Source organism: Phoca vitulina, unplaced genomic scaffold, assembly GCF_004348235.1.
Source record: "Phoca vitulina isolate PV1807 unplaced genomic scaffold, GSC_HSeal_1.0 scaffold142, whole genome shotgun sequence".
Taxonomy (NCBI): Eukaryota; Metazoa; Chordata; class Mammalia; order Carnivora; family Phocidae; genus Phoca; species Phoca vitulina.
In genome coordinates this window covers 130,720-151,095 of record NW_022589845.1, presented here as the reverse complement: position 1 = coordinate 151,095, position 20,376 = coordinate 130,720, and the positions used below count along the sequence as shown (strand labels likewise).

Sequence of the window (20,376 nt, the reverse complement as noted above, 5' to 3'; positions counted from 1 at the left end):
GGGGGGGGGGGGGGGGGGGGGGGGGGGGGGGGGGGGGGGGGGGGCATTAACCAGGGTTAGGGCAAAGAAAGGACTGGTGGTAAAATCTTGAATGTAAGGAGAGCTAAGATAGCATTCTATATTGATTTCTATTTTTGGAGGGACTTAAACAACTGCCCTTAGCAACTTTAAGGGAAATGGTAACTGCTGGTAGGACCCTGGCTTGCCCGGATGTATGTTTCCAAAAATCCTACTGCAAATGGATATGTTAGCCAGTCCCCATAATTTTTATAGAGAGGTAGGTGCTTTTTATATAATATCATTCATCATCTCAGAAAGGTTGAGAACACATGCTTTAAGGGAATTTCATAGGAAGGCCCTGGATTCTTCCTTTAAAAAAAAAAAAGTTTTTAAATTGTGCAATATAACAAAAATACCGAAAGTTGTGTAAAATGTAAATGTACACTAAAGTGAATAATTATAAAGTAAACACCCATAAAAGAACCTTCCAGAACCAAAAATAGAACATTGGAAGTTACTCAGAAGCCTCCACTCATAATCCTCTCTCTCTCAGAGGTAACCATTTATCCTGACTTAACTTTTATGGTAATTACTTCTGCCTGTGTGTATAGACGCATGCATATACACCTATTTATACATTTTACTGTTAATGGACATTTGGATTGCTTTCTTTTTTTGGCTGTTAATGAATAGTGCTGCTAAGAACATTCTTTTTTTTTTTTTAAGATTTTATTTATTTTGACAGAGAGAGAGACCGCGAGAGAGGGAACACAAGCAGGGGGAGTGGGAGAGGGAGAAGCAGGTTTCCCAGTGAGCAGAGAGCCCGATGTGGGTCTCGATCCCAGGACCCTGGGATCATGACCTGAGCTGAAGGCAGACGCTTAACGACTGAGCCACCCAGGCGCCCCGCTAAGAACATTCTTATACACCTGTTGCGTATGTGCATGAGTTTCTCTAAGATACATATCTGGCAGAGGGATTACTTGGTAATAGTATGTGCATCCCTTCAACTTTATTAGATAATGGAAAATTGATCGCCACAAGGATTGTACCAGTTTTGACTATGAAATGTATGTGGATTTATACCTTGGTTTTTTTTTTCTTCTCCACAGTACTATGGCTTGGAGATGATCCAGGGGTAGCCAGGACCTGTGATTTGCTGTGGATATGGGGGACTTAGTTACTGTTTCACATTTCTCCTGGAACAATTGCACTTAGCTGCTTCAGGAGAACCTTGGTTTGGTCCTATCTTTCCCAGAATCTTAAGGCCCAGGAATTGGGCTCCAGAATTGAGTGTGGTTGCCCAGCCTCTGAGGTCATTTGAGAATGAAGGAGCCTGCATTATTATCCTGCAATGCAAACAGTTGATTTTAGTAATTAGCCAGGAGTTCTATGGGGGGGCTCTGAGTCAGATGTCTCTTTTTCAGACTCAAAGGTCAAGAATCAGAACCAGGAAGTTAATAACCAGCATCTGTGGATGGCAGAGTATAAAGACTAGTGTAGTGGCTTAGATGACTCTGTGTCTTTGGAGGGTCCTTGAACAACTATCTTTGGCCAGCTCCCTCCTTGTTCCTTTCTTTCCCAGAGTCTGTCCTTTAGGGAGCCCTTGCATAGGGCCAGGAGGGCTTGTTTATTTCTTTCGCAGAGTTTCAAGGTTTTGTAGAAGTATACTTTTAGTGATTAAAAAATTAGGAGTTTATTAACTTTCAGAAAATTGACAAAATGTTCTATATGAAGATGTGAAATATTATACATATATTAGTTATTTTTTATTTTAAAACAAATAATGGACTAATAAATAATTCCAAACTTTAATTACAATTCGTATTTAATGTACCTTTTGGACCTGATTATATTTTTTAGTTATTTCACAAAAAGTATATTAGCATATTTACAGTTAGAAGATGCTTATTTCATGTTTTAGTTCACTCTTTCTTTACTTTTTATTACTGTTACTATTTTTGCTTTCTCTATACATGTTGAGAATTTGAATTTTCGAGATATGTCATTGAAAACAGTGGCATGTTTGTTGTAACTCTTCACTTGATATCCTTTCATCCTTTGGCTGCTGTTTGTGTCAGGCTGTTTAATGCCTTGACCAGAGCCCCTCACATATTCGCAAGGCAACGATATTCTAGAAAACATGTCATCTTTCTTTATTATTGGTTGGGCACTACATTAACCCTGTTAGCTTTTACCTGTTGTGCTCTGTTCTGTAATACATGGCAACCCCCCTGAGGATGTGCATCTCACAGATACTGCTTGAATGGTGTGTTATGCACAGGTTTGGCATACCATTTTGCTGTGGTTTACTAGTTGGGGATGTTGGGATCAGGGTGTGGAAGAATCAGCAGGCTTATGAGAAAACTATCTCATCTGTGGCTAGGTGGAGGGGTTTTCTAAAAATCACTGAAGGGTGTAGGTAAGCTTATTTTTCAAGGAGGGGGATTCTAGAGGTCACAAAGGAAAGATTCCAGGTGGGAAGGAGCACAGTGAACTGATAGCTTCAGGGGGAATTGGGCATAGCTTGCTACTTTTCATTCCCTCTATTTGTCTTGGTTATCAGGAAAATATTTTCCCAGGGCCCTGGCAGATAAGAAGTGTGAGTGAACAAAGGGGGAAGTCATAGAAGGTGAGAGGGGAAACATACACAGTCTAAGAATGTCAGGAGTGCTAGGATACCAGTGGGAAAGTTAGAGTGGAAGCCTTAAAAAAGTTAGATGCACCATTAATTAATCAATTAAGCAAGCAAAAAAAGTGATCTAGACCTAGACTCTGCTGGATAACGAGGACACAGTTAAATTAGATGTGTTTTCTACTGAGTCTGGTGGATGAGATAGACATTGCAACAGGGAGTGCTGTGATGGAGGGGAGACCAGGGTGTGGTACTGTCAATAGAAACATGGAGGAGGGTCCTCTAACCCATCCTAGAGGCTCAGTGAAGGCCTCCTGGAAGGCACCAGGTTGAGAACTTAATTTTGCATAGAAGTAGCCATTAATCTGGCAGTGGATGAGGATCATCTGAGTGTGGGGCCCAGAGAGTAAGTGGTCATTAGACCACGTATCGTAGCTGCAGTATGCCATCTAGTCTTGAGCTTGGGAAGTACCTGAAGAAATGGGCAGTTGAGAGGCCACTCTGGTTTAGTAGAGCTAGGGAAAAGAGGTCAAGTAGAAGTGAATAGTTTCATAAATGGTTAAGTTTATGATGTAATATTGATAACCTTAGCCCTCATGAAAAAGCAGCCTCTTCTGTTTTCCTCACTATGCCATGAAATTATTACCATTTTCTATATATGCCATGTGTTTTTCAATCTTGTTTACAGAATTCTTTCTTACCTTGATTTCATAAAGGTATTCTACTATATTCCCCTGTAAAACTTTTATTCACAGTTTCCAGTTGTAATTTATTTTTGTGTATCGTATGATGGATAGAACTTACTTATTTTTTTTTTTGAATGATTTATCAGTGGTTCCAGGACTATTTACTGAATAGTCTGTTCTTTCTCCACAGATTTATAATGCTGTCTCTATCATATACCAAGTGGTAATAGATGTAAATGTCTGCTTTTAGGCTTTCTATTCTGTTCCATTGGTCTGTTTGTCTGTACCTATACTAGTCCTACATTGTTAATCCTATAGCTTTGTAATGCATCTTAATATTTGGTAGAGAAAGACCCCTTCCTTATTCCTGTTCCTCAAAAATATATTTTTTGCCCTTTACTTTTCCATATGAATTTTAAGCTAAGCTTAACATGGTCTATAAGAAACACTGAAATTTTGATTAGAACTTGTTCCTATTTATAGGTTTATAGATTTTGTTGCATGTTTACAACAATGAATGTGGTTCATCTCTCCTTTTGTCTAGGTATTTTTAATGTCTTTGAAAAAAAGTTTTATAGTTTTCTCCATAAGGGTCTCATGCATATTTTGTTAGACATATTTCTGTGTACCTGATAAGTTTTTGTTGTCCTTGCTAATATTTTTAAATTATTTTTGTAACTGATTGTGACTGGTGTACGGGAGTGCTTGATTCTGGTGCATTGTTTTTAGACCCATTCACTTTGCTTACCTCTTTCTCTAGGTCCAATTGTTGTTTATAGGTTTTCTTGAGTTTTTATATAAACTTTATATAAAACATGCTTAAAGGTATGTAAATCATAACTATACAGCTCATTGAATTATCACAAAGTGTTTTTGGCTTGTTAGTGTAATTTGTGAATAATTGTAATTTTTCCCCTTTCAGCCCTTGTACCTTCAAATATTGATATCATTCTGTGTAAAATAAAATAGAATTTCTTTTCTAAAACTATTTTCACTGAAGCATTTCTGAGGCTTCATGCTCTAAATAGTGGTGTTTGATATGTAAATACTTTTGAAGTTATCAAAGAAAGGAAATTACCTTTACTTAGAAATTCCAACAGAACTTAATAAAAGAGCCTGCAGGGTAGTGATATTTCAGTTAATTGACCGCAGTCCAGGATTTGGTGGTCAGCATTTGTGAAATGCTAAAATGAAACTCGGTGATAAACAAATATATGCAAATTAATGTACTGAGACTAACATAGATATAGAAAGAAAAACACACCCATCCTACCCTAATACATACTTTCTAGTGACCAGAACACTCAGGTCCTCTCTCCAGGGAATGTCAATTTCCATATTGGGATACTTGGGAAATCAAACTAAGAAAACAGCTTGTTTACTGTGAGCATGGAATTTAAGCAAAGAAGGCAGAGAATCTCACAAACATGGGGTCTTTTGTGTAGCAGTGGATCATTTGAGGAATGCGTTTGAATGTTCTACCCTCTCTTCACACTCCAAGCCCTTTGAGGGGCAGCAAGATGCAGTGGAAAAATACTGGACTTTGTTGACAGTTGAAGGGACTTGAATCCTAGCTCTTTGCTTATTGATCTTGGGCAAGTTACTTCTCAGAGTTTCATTTTTCTCACTGGTGAAATAGAAATCATGACACTGTTAATTTAAAAGAAATATATTCTTTCAAATTATTTGTTATATAGTGAGTCCTGCAGAATTGTGGATTTATATTTGTTTATCCATGCCTGTGGGTGAAGAGGAAAGTGCCAATGATCCTTTCTAATTTGTCAGAATGATCTTAGAAGTATTAATCTATTTCCAAATATAGAGATTGTAGTTACAACCTTATCACTAGGTGGTATGAGCTTCCTATTGCTGCTGTAATAAATTATGACAAATATAAATAATAAACACATTTATTATCTTACAATTCCGGAGGTCAGCAGTCCTAAAAATCAAGGTGTTAGGAGGCTTGAGCTCCCTCCAGAGGCTCTCAGGGAGAATATTATTTCCTTGCTTTTTTCAGCTTCTAGAGATCACCTGCTGTCCTTTGTTTGTGGTCCTTTTCTCTCTCTCTACAGATCCTGCAGTATAGCATCTTCACCTTCTCTGACTGACTTTCTACTTCCATTGTTATATCTCCGTCTCTGACTTTGATCCTTCTGTTTCTTATAAGGACTCTTGTAATTACGTGGAGCCCACCAGGGTAATCCGGGATAACTTCTTCATCTTAAGACCCTTGATCACTTATGCAAAGTCCCATTTGCCATGTAAAGTAACATATTCACAGGAGCAGGACATCTTGGGAAGGCTATTATTCTGTCTACTACGCCAGGTTAATGAGTTAACAAGCAAGATACCTAGTTAGAATTACACATTTCTTTTGTAGGTTATTTTCATAGAACAAAGCATCAATTTCTAAAGTTGTGGGAGACCTACAAAATGTCTTTCTTTAAATAGTACTTCGAAGGAAAGATTTGTATTAACAGAGAATAGAACTAGTTGGTAACAGTTATGATTATTCATAAGTCTCCATATTGTAAAAGAGAACTAGATTGACATTCTTGTTAAAAATTCTCAATTTAACATCTTTTAAATTTAGATTATTTGAAATAAGTGTGAAGCAAGATGGTTTCTACCCCTCCACAGCTTGAGGGAAGAGAGTACAGAGCCTTCATCTCTCTGAGTTTCCTTTTGTTGATTGTGAAGATTTGTATTTGTAAAGTTAGACTCTGGAATTCCATTAGTTATTTTTAACTAAAAAGCAGGTTTGGAGCCCAGTTTTGCTCGTGGAAATGGAGGAAGGGCTGAAAAAAATTTTATTATCAATGAAATTCTATATTTTGTGCCTTGTAAAGTAGTTGTTAAGATTCAGTGTGATCACTTTCCAAGGCCCTGACACCTGTTTAGTGAATGAGAGCAGTTTGAGTCTTTAATACTCTTTTCTGTACTTTCCATCTTTTTGTCTCCTTGTACTGTACTCTAATAATTTTTATAAATTATTTCTTAATCTGTTGATTAATGCAATCCCCTGGGTTTTTCATTTGAGGCACTGTTTTTTTCTTCCAAAAGTTTGATTAGGTTTAATTATGATAGTTTCCTGATGCTTGGAAATACCTTCGTTTGTTATTTACTTCTTTATCTGTAGTAAAAGAATTATAGTTTATGTTTGCTAACCCCAGGATTAAGTCTTTTCTGTTATCAGCTGATCTTGCTGTTCTGCTTCTTTATCTAATTCAAGGCTCAAGGATCCCGAGGGCAAGTCATGTAATTCAGCCTGAGCTGCAGAATGACCTGCTTCGATTCATCAACCTCCCGAGAGGGTAGCCTTTTGGGGTCCCTGCTTATTGTAGGGAGAGTCTCCTATTAGTTTTCCTACTCTGTGTAGTTCTGGACTTTAATCTGTCTCTTTTGCCTTCAAAACAACCAAAATGAAAGTTAAAATTTTTTTGGAATGGACAAATGCCCTTGGGCAGAAATTGCCTCCCTGCTTATCTGTTTCTCTAGATTCTCCTTTTCCCCCTGTTTCCCTGATGTTTCCATATTTTTATTGCCCTGTATTTTTATTGTTTTTAAGTAGATGTTATTTCTTTTTCATCAAGATTTTGTTTTGTTTTGTTTTGTTTTCAGCATGAGGGATTGCCAAAACAACCCTGTGGGCAATTACCAGAATTAGGAAAATTTCCTACAACTCTCCTACATTTTCTTTGAGATTAGGTTTAGGCTCAGAACTTCTCATTACCTTGTGGGGTTTCTTTATTTTATAGACGAAACATCCAGTGCTCAGAAGAGTAAAGATACTTGCTCAGGGTCACCTAGCAAGTAAGTACTAATACTGGTTTTGAGCCCAGCTCTGTCCAGTCCTGAAGCGTATGTGCTTAACCAGTTCAATGTACTGCATCCTTTGGATTCTTTTGTTTTTTGTTCCTGGAATATGGGACATCTTTCTTCTAGGAGGAGAGTAAATGTCGCATTGTGTTTCTCTTACCAAGTTTTTATCCCTCAAGGTCAGCACCCTCTCTTGTTCTTGGGGAACTATGCCTCTTTCAGAAGATCTATGCCTGTTTCTGAGACATCCTAATAAGTAAGAGACCCTCTTCTACCACCTACCGTGTGCTGCCTTTCAGAACTGAATTTAGGGACACTCAGTACCCCAGCTTTAACCACAAAGTTTTATTTTCTTTTCAACTGCAGGATATTCCACCTTGAAAGACCAAAATGCATTCCCAGATGAATTTGGAAAGAGCTAAGGACAAAGGGATCCAGGAAGAAATTCTCTTAGGTGAGCGAAGACAGGAGAATGAGACAGGTAGGAGCTTGAGAATTTATAGTTTTGTTAGATAGTGTTAAGAAGTTTGGGAATTTTGGTTGGTGAATGCCCTCAGGGCACCTTGACATGGTGGAAAACAAAAGAGCTTTGGAGCCAGACACATTTGAATTGACAGTTCCCTTACTGATTAACTCTAAAATATTGGGTAAATCAGTTCTCTTCTCTGGCATCAGTTTCTTCATCTATATAATTTGAATAATAATACCTCTCAAGGTTTCCATGTGAAATATAGGTAATATATTTTGGTGTAGTGTTTGTGCTTGGTACATGCTTACTAAATAATTGTAGTGTTATTATTCTTGTTGCAACTGTAGAGGTAGAAAAAATGTTCCCTTTTTTTCTAGGTGGACTGTTTCATATATTTATTATCTGTTTGCATTACTTTTTTGTGAATGGTTTGCTTATGTTCTTTGCCTGTTTTCTGTATTTGGGTCTATCATTTAGTTGATAAAATTTTGACTAAGAATAGTATCTACTTCAAAGAGGGAAATTTCAGAGAAAGTCAAAAATCTTAAGAATGTTAGAGATCCAGAATCCAAAGCCAATTCGTCATAGTCTCTACTGTGGAGAAGACTTGGCATGTGATGACATAGGCTGCAAGAAAGGTTGGCAGGGAAGGATCTAACATACTCCCTTCTCTGCAGAAATCTTTTGTGGGCACAATACTGCCTTTACAAAACATAATCCAACCGAAGAGAAAGACTGTGAGTACATTGAGGAAAGACTGAGCTAGATGTTTTTTTTTTTAATTTTATTATGTTATGTTAATCACCTTACATTACATAATTAGTTTTTGATATAGTGTTCCATGATTCATTGTTTGCGTATAACACCCAGTGCTCCATTCAGTACATGCCCTCTTTAATGCCCATCACCAGGCTAACCCATCCCCACACCCCCGTCCCCTCTAGAACCCTCAGTTTGTTTCTCAGAGTCCATAGTCTCTCATGGTTCTTTTCCCCCTTCGATTTCCCCCCCTTCATTTTACCCTTCCTACTATCATCTTCTTTTTTTTAACATATAATGTATTATTTGTTTCAGAAGTACAGGTCGGTGATTCATCAGTCTCACATAATAAACAGTGCTCACCATAGCACATACCCTCCCCAATGTCTATCACCCAGCTACCCCATCCCTCCCACCCCCCACTACTCCAGCAACCCTCAGTTTGTTTCCTGAGATTAAGAATTCCTCATATCAGTGAGATCATATGATACATGTCTTTCTCTGATTGACTTACTTCGCTCAGCATAATACCCTCCAGTTCCATCCACATTGATGCAAATGGCAAGATTTCATTCCTTTTGATGGCTGCATAATATTCCATTGTATATATATATACCACATCTTCTTTATCCATTCATCTGTTGATGGACATCTTGGCTCTTTCCACAGTTTGGCTATTGTGGACATTGCTGCTGTAAACGTCGGGGTGCACATACCCCTTCGGATCCCTACATTTTTATCTTTGGGGTAAATACCCAGTAGTGCAATTGCTGGGTCATACGGTAGCTCTATTTTCAACTTTTTGAGGAACCTCCGTACTGTTTTCCAGAGTGGCTGCACCAGCTTGCATTCCCACCAACAGTGTAGGAGGGTTCCCCTTTATCCACAACCCCGCCGACATCTGTCGTTTCCTGACTTGTTAATTTTACCCATTCTGACTGGTGTGAGGTGGTATCTCATTGAGGTTTTGATTGGGATTTCCCTGATGCCGAGCGATGTTGAGCACTTTTTCATGTGTCTGTTGGCCATTTGGATGTCTTCTTCGCAGAAATGTCTGTTCATGTCTTCTGCCCATTTCTTGATTGGATCATTTGTTCTTTGGGTGTTGAGTTTCATAAGTTCTTTATAGATTTTGGATACTAGCCCTTTATCTGATATGTCATTTGCAAATATCTTCTCCCATTCTGTCAGCTGTCTTTTGGTTTTGTTAACTGTTTCCTTTGCTGTGCAAAAGCTTTTTATCTTGACGAAGTCCCAAAAGTTCATTTTTGCCCTTGCTTCCCTTGCCTTTGGCGATGTGTCTAGGAAGAAGTTGCTGCGGCTGAGGTCGAAGAGGTTGCTGCCTGTGTTCTCCGTTAGGATTTTGATGGACTCCTGTCTCACATTTAGGTCTTTCAACTATTTTGAGTCTATTTTTGTGTGTGGTGTAAGGAAATGGTCCAGTTTCATTCTTCTGCATGTGGCTGTCCAATTTTCCCAACACCATTTGTTGAAGAGACTGTTTTTTTCCAGTGGACATTCTTTCCTGCTTTGTCAAAGATTAGTTGACCATAGCGTTGAGGGTCCATTTCTGGGCTCTCTATTCTGTCCCATTGATCTATGTGTCTGTTTTTATGCCAGTACCATACTGTCGTAATGATTACAGCTTTGTAATAGAGCTTGAAGTCCAGAATTGTGATGCCATCAGCTTTGCTTTTCTTTTTCAACATTCCTCTGGCTATTCGATGTCTTTTCTGGTTCCATACAAATTTTAGGATTATTTGTTCCATTTCTTTGAAAAAAGTGGCTGTTACTTTGATAGGGATTGCATTAAATGTGTAGATTGCTCTAGGCAGCATTGACATCTTCACAATATTTGTTCCATGAGCATGGAACATTTTTCCATTTCTTTGTGTCTTCCTCAATTTCTTTCATGAGTATTTTATAGTTTTCTGACTACAGATCCTTTGCCTCTTTGGTTAGATTTATTCCTAGGTATCTTATGGTTTTGGGTGCAATTGTAAATGGGATCAACTCTTAATTTCTCTTTCTTCTGTCTTGTTGGTGTATAGGAATGCCACTGATTTCTGTGCATTGATTTTATATCCTGCCACTTTACTGAATTCCTGTATGAGTTCTAGAAGTTTTGGGTTGGAGTCTTTTGGGTTTTCCACATAAAGTATCATCTCATCTGCAAAGAGTGAGAGTTTGACTTCTTCTTTGCCGATTCGGATCCCTTTTATTTCTTTTTGTTGTCTGATTGCTGTGGCTAGGACTTCTAGTACTATGTTGAATAGCAGTGGTGATAGTGGACATCCCTGCCGTGTTCCTGACCTTAGGGGGAAAGCTCTCAGTTTTTCCCCATTGCGAATGATATTCGCTGTAGGTTTTTCATAGATGGCTTTTATGATATTGAGGTATGTACCCTCTATCCCTATACTCTGAAGAGTTTTGATCAAGAAAGGATGCTATACTTTGTCAAATGCTTTTTCTGCATCTATTGAGAGGATCATATGGTTCTTGTTCTTTCTTTTATTAATGTATTGTATCACATTGATTGATTTGTGGATGTTGAACCAACCTTGCAGCCCAGGGATAAATCCCACTTGGTCGTGGTGAATAATCCTTTTAATGTACTGTTGGATCCTATTGGCTAGTATTTTGGTGAGAATTTTTGCATCCATGTTCATCAGGGATATTGGTCTGTAATTCTCCTTTTTGATGGGGTCTTTGTCTGGTTTGGGGATCAAGGTAATGGTGGCCTCATAAAACGAGTTTGGAAGTTTTCCTTCCATTTCTATTTTTTGGAACAGTTTCAGAAGAATAGGTATTAATTCTTCTTAAAATGTTTGGTAGAATTCCCCTGGGAAGCCATCTGACCCTGGGCTCTTGTTTGTTGGGAGATTTTTGATTACTGCTTCAATTTCCTTAGTGGTTATAGGTCTGTTCAGGTTTTCTATTTCTTCCTGGTTCAGTTTTGGTAGTTTATAGATCTTTAGGAATGCATCCATTTCTTCCAGATTATCTAATTTGCTGGCATATAGTTGCTCATAATATGTTCTTATAATTGTATTTCTTTGGTGTTGGTTGTGATCTCTCCTCTTTCATTCATGATTTTATTTATTTGGGTCCTTTCTCTTTTCTTTTTGATAAATCTGGCCAGGGGTTTATCAATCTTATTAATTCTTTCAAAGAACCAGCTCCTAGTTTTGTTGATGTGTTCTACTGTTCTTTTGGTTTCTATTTCATTGATTTCTGTGCTGATCTTTACTATTTCTCTTCTCCTGCTGGATTTAGGCTTTATTTGCTGTTCATTCTCCAGCTCCTTTAGGTGTAGGGTTAGGCTGTGTATTGAGACCTTTCTTGTTTCTTGAGAAAGGCTTGTATTGCTATATACTTTCCTCTTAGGACTGCCTTTGCTGCATCCCAAAGATTTTGAACAGTTGTGTTTTCATTTTCATGTGTTTCCATAAATTTTAAAAAGTCTTCTTTAATTTCCTGGTTGACCCATTCATTCTTTAAATAGGATGCTCTTTAGCCTCCATGTATTTGAGTTCTTTCCGACTTTCCCCTTGTGATTGAGTTCTAGTTTCAAAGCATTGTGGTCCGAAAATATGCAGGGAATGATCCCAATCTTTTGGTACCGGTTGAGACCTGATTTGTGACCTAGGATGTGATCTATTCTGGAGAATGTTCCATGGGCACTAGAGAAGAATGTGTATTCTGTTGCTTTGGGATGGAATGTTCTGAATATATCTGTGAAGTCCATTTGGTCCAGTGTGTCATTTAAAGCCTTTATTTCCTCGTTGATCTTTTGCTTAGATGATCTGTCCATTTCAGTGAGGGGGGTGTTAAAGTCCCCTGCTATTATTGTATTGTTGTGAATGTGCTTCTTTGCTTTTGTTCTTAATTGGCTTATGTAATTGGCTGCTCCCATGTTAGGGGCATAGATATTTACAATTGTTAGATCTTCTTGTTGGATAGACCCTTTAAGTATGATGTATTGTCCTTCCTCATCTCTTATTGTAGTCTTTGGTTTAAACTAATTTGTCTGATCTAAGGATTGCCACTCCAGCTTTCTTTTGGTGTCCATTAGCCTGGCAAATGGTTTTCCACCCCATCGCTTTCAATCTGGAGGTGTCTTTGGGTCTAAAATGAGTCTCTTGCAGACAGCATGTCATTAGGTCTTGTTTTTTAATCCAGTCTGATACCCTGTGTCTTTTGATTGGGGCATTTAGCCCACTAACATTCAGGGCAGCTATTGAAAGATATGAATTTAGTGCCATTGTATTGCCTGTAAGGTGACTGTTACTGTATATTGTCTGTGTTCCTTTCCGGTTTATGTTACTTTTAGGCTCTCTCCTTGCTTAGAGGACCCGTTTCAATATTTCTTGTAGGGCTGGTTTCGTGTTTGTAAATTCCTTTGGTTTTTGTTTGTCCTGGAAGCTTTTGCTCTCTCCTTCTATTTTGTATGACAGCCTAGCTGGATATAGTGTTCTTGGCTGCATATTTTTCTCATTTAGTCCTCTGAATATGTCATGCCAGTCCTTTCTGGCCTGCCAGGTCTCTGTGGATAGGTCTGTTGCCAATCTAATGTTTCTACCATTGTAGGTTACATATCTCTTCTCCCGAGCTGCTTTCAGGATTTTCTCTTTGTCTCTGAGACTCGTAAGTTTTACTATTAGATGTCGGGGTGTTGACCTATTTTTATTGATTTTGAGTGGGGTTCTCTGTGCCTCCTGGATTTTGATGTGTGTTTCCTTCCCCAAATTAGGGAAGTTCTCTGCTATAATTTGCTCCATTATACCTTCTGCCCCTCTCTCTCTTTCTTCTTCTTCTGGGATCCCAATTATTCTAATATTGTTTCGTCTTATGGTATCACTTATCTCTCGAATTCTGCCCTCGTGATCCAGTAGTTGTTTATCTCTTTTTCTCAGCTTCTTTATTTTCCATCATTTGGTCTTCTGTATCGCTAATTATCTCTTCTGCCTCATTTATTCTAACAGAGCCTCCATTTTTGATTGCACCTCATTAATAGCCTTTTTGATTTCGACTTGGTTAGATTTTAGTTCTTTTATTTCTCCAGAAAGGGTTTCTCTAGTATCTTCATGCTTTTTTCAAGCCCAGCTAGTATCTTTATAATCATCATTCTGAACTGTAGGTCCAGTATCTTACTAATGTCCGTATTGATTAAGTCCTTGGCATTCGGTACTGCCTCGTGTTCTTTTTTTTGAGGAGAGTTTTTCCGTCTTGTCATTTTGTGCAGAGGAGAATAGATGAATGAGAGAACAAAATGCTAACAGGGTAAGAATGACCCCAGAAAAATGTACACTAAACAAATCAGAAGAGACCTGAAACCGGGGGAGAAGAAAGGGAAAGAAAGTAGAAAGGAAAAAAAAAGAAAAAGAAAAAGATAAAAAACAAACAAAAAAAACCTGAATATGATCAAATATGATCAGGGTGGTGCATATTTCAGTGCCAAACAGTAGATCTTGGGCGTATTTTGGTCTGTTAGAAGAAAGTGCCTCCCAAAATTTTAAAGAAAGAAAAGCTTATATATGTACAAAAATAAGGGTAAATATGATGAAGGGATGGAATATGACTATAAAGATGAAAATTATAAAAGATTTTATAAAAGTAATAAGAAGTTGGTTGAAAAAAGAAAGAAGAGGATTTAAAAAAAAAAAGGGAGAGAATGTGATCAGGCAGGAGACTAGAACAAAGCCATACACTAGAGATTTAGAGTATGTTTTGGTCTGTTAGAAGTAACTGTATCCCAAAATTTTAAAGAGAGAACAACTTATATATATACCAAAAATAAGGTTAACTACTATGAAGGGATAGAATATGATTCTAATAATGAAAAATAAAAAAGATTTTTTAGAAAAAGGGATTGATAAGATGTTGGTTGACTAAGGGGAAAAGAAAAAGAAAAAAAAGAAAATTAAAAAAATTAGCTTTGAAAGACTAAAGAATCAGGGAGAAAAAAGCCATGGATTCTATGTGCTGTATTCCCCTAGTGCTGGAGTTCTGCCATTCTCATTGATTGGTAAACTCGGTCTTGGCTGGCTGTTCTTGCTGATCTTCTGGGGGAGGGGCCTGTTGCCGTGGTTCCCAAATGTCTTTGCCGGAGGCGGAATTGTCCCGCCCTTGCTGGTCCTGGCTAAGTAATCTGCTCCTGTTTGCTCTCAGGAGCTTTTGTTCCCTGCATGCTTTCCGTACAGCTTTGGAGGACGAGAGTGAAAACGGTGGCCTCCCAATCTCCCCCCAGAGGAGCCGAGAACTTGGGGCCCCACTACTCAGGGAGCCCCCAGAGAAAAGCAGTCAATTACTCCCGTCTCCCCGGTCTCCGGCCGCACTCCGTCTTCACGTGGCCTGTGACCGAGTGTTTCTATCTCTGCCACAGGACCCCGTGTGGAGTCTCCAAACCCAGCAGATCCCTGCGGTGCGTTCCCGCGCCGCTACTCCGGGGGGAGGAAGGGGAGTCTCCCCCAGTCTCCCACTTGTTGGGTCCCTGCTGGAGGAGCAGTGGCCTGATTGTGCCACGGATTACGGTTTATGGCAACCCTGAGCTGAGAGCCCACTCCTCGGCTCCGTCTCTGCAGCTGGCTTCCCTGCTCCAATACCTGGGAGCTCTGCTGCACTCAGGTACCCCCGGTCTTTCTGTGTCCCCGAGGGTCCTGAGACCACACTGTCCCAGCGAGGGTTCCACCCCCCGCTTAGCCACTGGAGCGACGTCCCTCAGCAGAGCCGACTTCTAAAAGTTCTGATTTTGTGCTCCGCTGCTCTATCACCTGCCAGTAGCGGCTGACGGAGGCCCCCTCCCCCGCCGTCTATCCTCCCGAATATCGCCTCGGATTCACTTCTCCGCACATCCTACCTTCCAGAAAGTGGTCGTCTTTCTGTTCAGAGAGTTGTTGCTATTCTTTTCTTCCATCTCCTGTTGAGTTCGTAGGTGTTCAGAATGGTATGATCCCTATCTAGCTGAATTCCTGGGACCAGACGAAATTTAGGTCTCCTACTCCTCTGCCATCTTGCTCCTCCCCCCCAGCTAGATGTTTTTGTGTGAGGAAAACCTTTAGGAGAAAGAGCAGAGAGGTATGGTTTATTTTTTAAGTTTATTTTTTTATTTAAATTCAATTCACTAACATATAGTGTATTATTAGTTTCAGAGGTAGAGTTCAGTGATTCATCAGTCTTATATAATACCCAGTGCTCATTACATCACTTGCCCTCCTTAATGTCCATCACCCAGGGATGGTGTAATTGGGTAACAGAGGTATAGTTTATAGGACCATAACTCTGCAAAGTTTTAGAATTTGTGAGACACTAGAAAATTTCCAATGGGGAGAAGCCCTACATGTATGATTAATGTCTAAAAGCCTTTTGTTGGTGTTCAAGGTTGATGCTTCAGAGTACTCATAGTAGAGAGAAACCCTATGAAGGTAAGGAATATAGAAATTTTTGTCATGATGCTAAACTTATTTGACATCTGAGGATTCACACCTGAGAATTTATTAATTCATATGGCTATGAAAACATGGAGAGGCCTTCAGGCAGAATTTAATTCTCTTTCAACACCAGAGATTTCATAGGATAGGAAAACTTTCCCATTGTGAGAGAAATTGCAATGGGTAATCAAGCTTTTTCAATCATATGAAAATGCATAGAGAGAAACCCTATGAATGTATTAACTATGGGAAAGACTTCAGGACAAGCTCAGACTTAAATGTTTTTAAAAATTTTTGTTTTTAAAGATTTTATTTATTTATTTGACAGAGAGAAAGAGGAGCAGGAGAGAACAAGCAGGGGGAGCAGCAGAGGGAGAGAGAGAAAGAGGCTGTCTGCTGAGCAGGGAGCCTGATGCAGGGCTCGATCCCAGGACCCTGGGATCATGACCTTAGTTGAAGGCAGAGGCTTAACTGACTGAGCCACCCAGGCAACCCCAGACTTTTTTTTTTTTAAATGTAAGAGAGTTCATAGGGCAGAAGAACTCTATGTTTGCAATGCCTCTGGGAAGGCTTGCAGATCCAGCTCAAACCTTACTAAGCATGAAAGAATTGACAGTGCAAAGAAACCTTATGGTGTATAATGAATGTGGGAAAGGGATTTTGGTGATATCAGTCCTTATAGAACATCAGAAAATTTATAATGGAGATGGAAGGAGATCCTTGTTTATCATCTGTAAATTAATAGTGGAAAGAAACCGTACCTGTAATGAATAAGCCTTCATTTAGAGGCTAAGTTTTATCTATCGTCAAGTGATTCATAAAGGGAGGATCTTCTATGTTTATAAAAAATGTGAGTACACTTTCAGCAGAATTTAGTCTTATTCGACATCAGTGGGTCCATAGTGGAGAAGAATCTTTCAGGTGCAATGAATGTGGAAAGGCCTTCAATTTTTTAAAAAAGGTTTTATTTATTTATTTGAGAGAGAGAGAATGAGAACACGAGCAGGAGAGGGGCAGAGGGAGAAGAAGAATCCCCATTGAGCAGAGAGCCCCATGCGGGGCTCGATGCCAGGATGCTGGAATCATGACCTGAGCAGAAGGCAGATGCTTAACTGACTGAGCCACCCAGGCATCCCGAAAAGGCCTTCAATTTGAAGTGTAATCTTACTCAGCATTAGACAGTACAGGCATCTTACTAATGTAATGATGTGGGATGGTCTTTGTGAGAAAAATCAGATCATGGTAGAAATGAAAAAAAGATTCATAATAAAAGTTGATTAAAATACTTTACATTTATTCCATATAAGTATACACCTACCATGTGCCAAGAAGTATAAGAACTTTATGTAGTTTGTTTAATCATTTAACTCTTGCAACGATCATATGATAATAGGAATTCTTATCCTTGTTTTACATGTGAAGAAACTGAAGAAAGGAGATGGAAGAATTTTTCTAAGCTCACATAGCTATCACTGGAAGAGCCAGGATTTGAATCCTACATAATTTAATTGTTAGGGGTTTATAATGGCAATGTGTAAATCTTCAGAGATGTGTTAGCCTTTATTCATCATTAAGGAATTCACTCCAGAAATTGGAATTCACTCCAGAAATTGGAATTCACTCTTCAGTGCAGTGAGTTTTGGAAGCCTTAAGTCAGTTTTGGAATGTGGTAGATACTCCCAGAAACTCCACATTGGGCTCCAGAAAATGGAGTAAGGGTTATAAAGAGTTTATCCTGTAACTCCGTTTGAATAGGGATTACCTCTAATCTTGGAAGATTTCACTAATAACAAAATTCTATTCTCAAATGTCCATCCTAACCACTTCTCATGGTTTAGGCAATTTGGTGTAGTATAAAGAACACAGACTCTGGGATTAGCTAAGACAGCTTCATCAGGAAGTAAGGGAGAGCAGTCCAATTCTAAAAAAGACAGAGTAGGAATGGAAGATAGACAGATGTGCTGGGAGCTTTAGGAATAGAGCCAGGTCGTTTTAGGAATTATAACTAGACAAGCCAAAATAAACAGAATCTAGCCCATAAGAAATAGAGAAACTAGGGTATATTCTATGATTTTCTCCTTGGATGGGTATAGATACAGGTAGCTTGTCTGTTACCCAGTATTCAGAGGAACTGCTACTTGAAATTGCTACAGGAATATTCATTGTTCTAGCACTCAAAGATTGGTGTGAGTGAGATTAGAGTGAGATTTTGGGATTTGGAATAAATGCTCCAATAGATTGTTTTTCATTTGAGAAAGAGGTTTTTAGTCTTCACTGTACTTTTCCAGGGGGTTTGGATGCAGAAGAAATGAAGGAGATAAGTTGATCCATTGTTTCTCCAAGTGTGATAGGCCTGTTACCTGGTTTCTCAGGTGTAGCACTTCGCTTGTTACCAGATTTCTCATCCTTAGAGATGAATATTTTCTGAATGAATTGACAAAACTGAAGTATAAATCAGAATGCCAATATATGGGTTTTGTCTTGATGACAAGATATCTCTCCAATGGGCAGTGCTGGATGCACATGGACAGAATTTACCTCTCAATGCTGATTTTTGCTACAACATTCCTTTGTTATATGTGCCATTGCTGTAGTCATACTGTTGCAAAGATTGTTTAGGAGATACTCTGCCTAATCCCATGTTAATTCTCTTAGATCAACTCTGATAATTATTGAGGCACATCATTGTGGCAGCCTATGCTCCAGGAAGAGAAATAAATTGTATATCTCGTGCCAATTCCAACTGATTGAAATAGGTTTTCATAGTATGCTGTCTTGAGAATGATTCTGAGGTGCAGGGGAACAATATTGGGGTTGATTACTGACGTCTGCCATAGATGTGAGATTGGCGTCAGACTGGCCTCGTATATTACATCCTCATGATGAATCTTATTCATTCAGAAACATTTGTTAAGCATCTTCTCTATACCAGGCACTGTGTTAGGGGATATCACAGTGTGATATTTTGAGTAGAGATGTGAATAAGACATGCTTTTCTGCTCCCAGAGGAGTTGATATTAGTAGAAGAGACATGTAAACAAATATACACAGCAGAATATTACACATTTGATTAAAAAATACATATAGAGTACATTAGAGACACAAAGGAGGAAATAGTTAATTTCAGTGGGTGGGAGAGGGTTCCAGAAAGAAATTAATGCTTAAGTTAAATATTGAAAGGTGTGTAGATGTTACCAGTGTTAACTGCTGGGGCTGAGGAATAGAGGAGTCAGTCATTCCAAGCATTGGTGGTATGAGCAAAGATAAAACATATGAAATAACTCTGTGTTTACAGTATGTTTATGGTATGTTTAAGAAGCTAAGTGTAGTTGGAACATAGAGAGTGAGAGAGGATGTAATGAAAAGGAGACAGTGGTTAGATCAGGGAGAGCCTTGAATGCTATACTAAGAACAGTGGGGAGATATTTGGAGATTTTAATCAGGTAATTAATAGGATCATATTTGCATTTTAGAACTATCCAGTCAATGAGAGTATAATAAATGGATAGACTGGAAAAGACAGAACTGGGTACAGGAAGAGGATGTTAGAGAAGAGGAGAGCTGTTGAAGCCTGAGTTAAGGCATGGGAAGGAAATGAGAATACACATACATGTGAGAAATTAAGAACTCAGTCACTGACTGGATATGGGGCGGAGGGCCAATGGAGAAGAAGAAATCTAGGACGATCCTCCATTTTCTTTCTGCCTTAGGTGGTTGAGAAGATGAAAAAGCCATTCCATGAGGGGCTCCTGGGTGACTCAGTCGGTTAAGCATCTGCCTTCGGTTCAGTTCATGATCCCAGGTTTCTGGGATAGAGCCCTGCATTGGGCTCCCTGATCATCAGGGAGTCTGCTTCTCCTTCTCCCTCTGCCCCTCCCCCCCATGTTCGCTCACTCTCTCTCTCAAATAAATAAAATCCTTAAAAAAAAAGCCATTCCATGAGCTGGAGACCTTAGAATGAGGAGCGGATTTGGCGGGGAGGGGTGTGATGAGTTCAATTTTGAGCATGCAAAGTCTCAAGCACCTTCAGAGTGTCCAAGAGGAATTATCCAGTAGGTAGTCAGGAATTTATTCAGCTGCCGTTAAGCAAGTAAGATTACAGATAGATTTGGAAGTCATTAAGCATCGAGGTGGTGGTTTTAAGGTATGAATGAGATTGCTCCAGGGGAGTGTGTGGAGTGAGGGAATAAAAGGCGAGGGCGGGAGAGCAGGGCAGAATCCCAGAAACACAGGCATTTTAAGGGAGGGCAAAGCAAGCTGAGAAAGAGCTGCAGGAAAGGTAGGAGGGGAACCAGAGGAACTATTGCATTCTAGTTGTGCCCTCTTGTGGCGGTCTGAGTTTCTTTCCCACAATAAATATCCCCTTTCCTATTTTCAGTCTCCAGGCTCTTTGGTCCCTGACTAATTTGGACCCATAATGCCCAGTCCCACTCTACCCGTAAGATTGGGGCTACCAAGTCCCCTGGCAGTCACTTCTCAAGTGTAAAACTCCTCTTTGATTGCTACAATTTAAGAGCAATTTGGAATACCCCCTCAAAGAAGTTGCAAAAGAATAAAAAGCAAACATTGGGGGCC

General features: G+C 39.2%; 1 protein-coding gene across 6 annotated transcripts in view; it reads left to right on the top strand.

Moving 5' to 3' along the window:
- MAGED1 (MAGE family member D1) overlaps positions 1-20,376 on the top strand; it is a 64,706-nt gene that overhangs the window by 12,249 nt on the left and 32,081 nt on the right. The window contains exon 2 of one of the 6 annotated variants that reach the window (XM_032399226.1): positions 7,510-7,597. The exons of 2 other annotated variants lie outside the window; for them this stretch is intronic. In XM_032399226.1, coding sequence (XP_032255117.1) covers positions 7,534-7,597 — 64 coding nt within the window. In that variant the 5' untranslated portion in view covers positions 7,510-7,533. Of the gene's footprint in view, positions 1-7,509; positions 7,625-20,376 lie in introns of those variants that run through there. 3 more of the 6 variants (XM_032399225.1, XM_032399224.1, XM_032399223.1) reach the window with 3 other exon arrangements.